This window comes from Homalodisca vitripennis, chromosome 1, assembly GCF_021130785.1.
Source record: "Homalodisca vitripennis isolate AUS2020 chromosome 1, UT_GWSS_2.1, whole genome shotgun sequence".
Taxonomy (NCBI): Eukaryota; Metazoa; Arthropoda; class Insecta; order Hemiptera; family Cicadellidae; genus Homalodisca; species Homalodisca vitripennis.
Window position 1 is genome coordinate 77,208,278 of NC_060207.1, and position 5,662 is coordinate 77,213,939.

The window sequence follows — 5,662 nt, forward strand, 5'->3', positions numbered from 1 at the left end:
CCTTAAGCACTTTCGTGTATATTTCAGGAGACAAAATTTTCTTGAATATTTTGTTTTTTCAGTGTTATTATTAAGGGCTATACAAAGGAGATTTAATGGCTATTTTTGGAATAAGTAGCCATTTAACAAAATTGCGAGCTAAAATAAACAAAAAAAGTTTTTCCTAAATTGCACTTGTTGTGCCTAAAATGCACCTCCATTATGCCTAAATTGCACCGCATTTAAAATCATGTTTTGGAAGAATAAATCCACGAAATGTCATAAAAAAACATTTATTATGAATCATGGACATGAAAAGAAAACTTTTACTACGTTATACATTGAAATCAACATAACTTTTAAACTCAAATAACTGGATTTCATTTTGCGTTTTCTTATCATACCACATCTTTACAACTTATGACTTGTGTGTGATGGTAGGGATAACAAGATGACCCCATGACCTCTGGAATATTCTATAACCTCCAGATTTTTTGTATGTGACGTATGGCCCTCTAGTATAATGAGACATTTTTTATCTTTACTAGGTTTGATAAAAGACACAAAGGTTTTTAACCAGTTCAAAAATACGTCAGCATTGCTCCAACTACTCTCAGTCATGTCAAACGTGGTCCCAGGAAGAGCTCCTATTTTCCATTCGGGTTTGAATCTCAAACCTTTGAAAACAAGCATTGGTGGTACAAAAACACCAGCTGCACTCATACAAAATATCCCAGTTGTCAGCGTACCCCTTTCTGCACTAGTCATTGACCCCACTTGATGTTTGCCTTTTTTAGCCAAAACCATACGTGGCCTCTGGACGGTTGAAAGGGCAGTCTCGTCGACATTGAAAATGTCAGAGGCTTGCAGCTTGTTTTCATCAACTATTTTTGTCAGGGTATCGTAGAAAATATCCGTTTTCTCCTTTATAAACCCACTGGCCCTAGCCATTAATGTTGCCTCCGGTTTTCGTAAAGACAACTGTGGATGCCTTGAAATAAAAGAATAATACCATTTATCCCCTGCCATTTTGTTTTCCATATTGAATCTATGCGGTAGACCATTAGCCTCAGCTAGTTGAGACACAAACTTCTTCAAATTTCGGGTAACTCCAAGAAATATTTTCTCTAAATCTAATACGTGCTGTACCAATTCATTTTCCAACTCAGCTGGCAAGTCTTTGGGGACGACCGAACACCTGTTTAGAATCAGTTGCATAGGTATTTGTTCCGGCGAGGCGACGTTTTAATGTTTTTTTTCCAGCACCCCGTACACCCGACCAACTGCATTAATGCCCATTATCACCGTTCTTGATGTCGCAATCGCCCTTTCCATACCCTCTTCCTTCCATATACCGTATTGTCTGCCTTTATTCGCCATCTGAAATGAACAATATCATATTAGCCTAAAGTGCACCAGTAAAAAAAGTGGTGCAATTTAGGGAAACCGGTGCGGTGCATTTTAGGCAAATCGCCATATTGAAACTAACTACTTTGTGTTTCAGGTTAGGTTGCATATTTTAAATCGAACTACGTTTCATTTAAAAGCTAAGATTGCCTACTATATAGTGATATAATAAGAATTTTATTCACCCTTCACAGGATCGTGGTACCATTAAGTCAAAATCACCAAAAACAACACGCACACTGTGAAATAAACGAAAGATTTTTATACGAACGGCAATCAACTCCGTCATTAACCCAAGTGAGTGGCGTGACTTTTTTACTGTTAGAGCTTCACCTTGGTCCCTCGTGGAGCGCTGTATGACTGTTCATTTTGCCAAAACACCAGAGGTGCATTTTAGGCACAGGTGCAACTTAAGCTACACAACTTACATCCAAGGTCTGTATAATTTTTTCAGGTAAGAATGAGCTGCAGCTATGTTTGTAGGTGTGGCCTCAATGACAAAGCTGCTCTCTAAGACGGGCCGTGGTACGGTTGAATATATCGATGTGGGAGACCAAGCCTGGGAAATAGATAAAGTAATTTTTATATTTTTATGTACATACAAATTGTTTTCATTGTTATTATTAATCCACATTTTATTTAATGAAACAATGCTAAAATTATAAATTATCTCTTACTCTTAAGGTTTGTAGGCCTATATTTCACTTAGATTTTATAATATTATTGTGAGAGGAATACAAATACAAATGGCCTTCTTAATCTACGTCATATCCGTGGTTTTACTCAGTTAATTTTACTCTTTCTACATACAACGGTGAATAAAAAGAACTAGATTGTCATAATAAAATGCAACTGAAACGTTCTTTGTTCAGTAATGTATTTGAACAGTTCAACTCAAACATTAACAAAAATAAATCTATAACACTTTACTTTTACTTTACAATTTTAAGCTAAACTTCTACAATCATACTACAAAATCTGGGCCAAACTACTGAAGTTTAAAGTTGTGTAAATGGTACAACACTTTCTCCAGCACTACATGCCCTGCAAACTGGCCTGCCTGCACAGCCTCGTCGCACTCAGTTTTGGCTTCATCCTTCTTTTTCACATAGGCCTTGTACACTTCGTCCTTCACTTCCTTGTAAAACAATAGAAAATGATATCTTTATGATACTGACTACACATAAACACATAGCAGCATATTAAATCCTTGGACGTCATTGGTTATTGAGTTGTTATAAATCAATTATTAAATACAATTCATAGTTTATGACTTCTGCTAAGAAACAGTCAGCCATGCTTACAATGTAACCTAATTACCCATTACCCTCATCCTCTATAGTCATGCTTTTAAAAGCCATCTTGATTTTTATCCTACAATAACTGTGCAAACAGTTAATACTAAATTTACTATCAGATGTTTTGAGTAGTGTCTTGTTTTGAACGTAAGCATTCAATTGCTTTTCCTTTTAAGTTCAGTTTTAATAACGTTTTTATGGAACAAAATCCGAAGATCTTTTTAGTACAAACAAAGTCTTTTTTTAATTACGAAATCTATACTTAAAGTTGGAATTGGTAACTGTCATGATGAAATAAACGTGTAAATATTTGTCTTTATGAACACACATAAATATGAAACAAATATCTGAATGAGGACACTTACTAAACGTTGAACATACAATACACATTATTCAATGCCAAATAAAACAATAATTAATCTCACAATTTAGAAAGATAAAGTCACAAATAAACAATAAAGTCAAAAAGATTTTGTTCCTTTATATGATCTTAAGGTGGTGTAGTCGGTTTAGGCTGGTCTATATTTTGTCAATATTAAAATCATGGCCTTTTGAAATAACTAATTTGAAGTAATATAAAATATATTAACACTGTTTTATTAATTTAGTAATTTTTTTAACCAGGCCCAGAGAGAACGGGGGAATTGAGGACATGAATTACAACTTCAGGGAATTACATTTTTATAGACTTTCAGTGAAATATTAAATCATAACATTATTTTTGTAACTGATATAATTCTTAAGGAAATTATATTTTTTAATACTGTTAAAATATTATATCCTTATTTTTCAATCAACTTTTTGTAAGTCTTTATACAAGATACTGCCGAAATGTTGAAAACAAAATTTGGCTATTTTAGGGAACTATATCAACCCGATATCAACCCCTATAAATGTTTCATTGGTAAGTCATTGTTTATAAACATGCTTTAGTTTTTATACTTAAGTCGTAAGGCATACTTTTTACCATAATTCAACTTTCTGGAATATCTGGAATAAATACTTTCCGGAATAAGTTTAGTCTTATTACAACTAATCTTTTATATTGTGTCTTAACTAGTTCTAAGGTTTACCCTGTTTCATTGTTCCGTATGTAATATTTCATAAATTACTTTGGAAGCGGACTTTACGTCTATTTAAGATCCATATTATTTTTTATTAAATAAGAGGCCTAGAAATATTTTTGATATTGAGATTTCGTGATTAGTTGATGTACCCATGTACTAACCATTACTAGATCAAACGAAATATTAAATATGAATTATGTTACTGCTGAAAACTGATGTTGTGAAATAGAAAAGGTACGACTGAAGTCACACATATCCATCCATCTTTAAAAAATACTAAATTGTTAATGATACTTACATGAGAAATTCTGAGATGAACGATGTCTCGGGCAGGATGACGTAGAAGACAGCTTCGCCAGCCTTGTCTGAAGGGTTGACAACCCTGCTGTAGACCAGAGTTGTGGCATAACGGTACTTGATATCGGATGTGATATGTAGCGAGCGAATAATCGGCTTCTCTTTAACATCCTATAGCAACACAAATGGTTTGAAGGAACTTTGTGAAAATGAATTTGATTATACTTGATTCTAGACAATTGTTATAAAAAAATCTATGCTCACAGAACACCCTTTGAGATAATAGCAGAATTGCCTCTTACGGGGTAATCGTAAGTCTGAGTAATACTAATACTACAACAATAATATCTATACTATCAATAAATCCTACGGTAAAATATAATTTTATAAATTATAATCAGTTCTTCAAAACAAACCAAATATTTAGTAATTTATCTTTCCATAAAATAGTTTACTGTCAAAAAATCTTAGTGGTAAAAGCATCAAACACATACGGATTATGAGTACATGAAATCAAAAGAAACATTTTATTCCAAATATAGTAATTCTAAACTAATGTTGTATACTTGTTATTACAATTATATACTTCACAATTCAATTGAATACCTGATTTTGGAACGAAAAGTAAGTAACTCTAAGTGCAAAAATTTGAGTAGTAATTAACTAAGCTGGTCACAACTTACTGAGTCTCCTGCTACAGATCTCCTGCTTCTTGTAACGTAACTGACCATGTCTTGAGTGGAGAGGTGAGCCTGCAGTAGCAGCAGCACGATGCACACAGTCATTGAACGCAGCATTCTTGCCATCCAAATACAAAAATGGTATATATATATATATATATATATATATATATATATATATATATATATATATATGGTATACATATTAATAAAATATAAATATATTTGAAAAGTAATTACTTCTAATAATTGTTATTTTTGACTTTGAGTATGATACTGATTACAATATTTAGTAGGAATATAAAAGTATTTTAGCTTAAGAGCTGCAGAAAAGTTTTTAGGAATTCTAATCATTTTGATCAATCCCATTCGTTTTTTAATCAGACTTTTAAGACCACTGGGAAATTTTCAAATTCAAATTTATCGTTAAATATTTGAGTTAGAAAGGTGCTTGAGTGCATAATTTTATTCAAAGTTCTTTATATCTTATAAAAATTTAAAGTTAATCTGCTGATTGATAATTGTTTACTAAAACAAATATTTATGAATAAAAAAACTCCTTAACAGTATAAATATTTGCTAGTTATCTTATGAACTACTGCAAGATAATTCAGAAAGGAGGATTCATACCAAATATGAAGAAAATGGGATATACATAAATATTTAATTAGTTGTTAGTTCCTTAATTTCAAGCCATATCAGGTTACTCCTGTAATCATTTTGAAATGATCACTTACCTTCTCACGTAAGAAGGATAAAATAAAAAATATATTCCAAAGAGTTTTGTTCCAATTATTTAGATTTTTTACATACAGATACAAAAAAAAAAAAAAAAACACTCCACACGTTTTCTAGTGGACATTTTACTTTTAATATGTCCATATTAAACACACAGTCCTGTGCCTTGCTGTCACTATGAGGGCGATTGCAACAC

At 32.3% G+C, this 5,662-nt stretch overlaps 1 protein-coding gene across 1 annotated transcript; it reads right to left on the bottom strand.

The window, feature by feature from the left end:
• Positions 1–1,819: 1,819 nt before the first annotated feature.
• Positions 1,820–4,854, bottom strand: LOC124365156. The gene is made up of 3 exons (XM_046821112.1): positions 4,732–4,854; positions 4,050–4,219; positions 1,820–1,945 (listed from the first exon to the last, which is right to left on the bottom strand). Exons 1-3 carry the CDS (start codon positions 4,852–4,854, stop codon positions 1,897–1,899), a joined length of 342 nt encoding a protein of 113 aa, XP_046677068.1. The 3' UTR covers positions 1,820–1,896.
• Between the last annotated feature and the right edge of the window lie 808 nt (positions 4,855–5,662).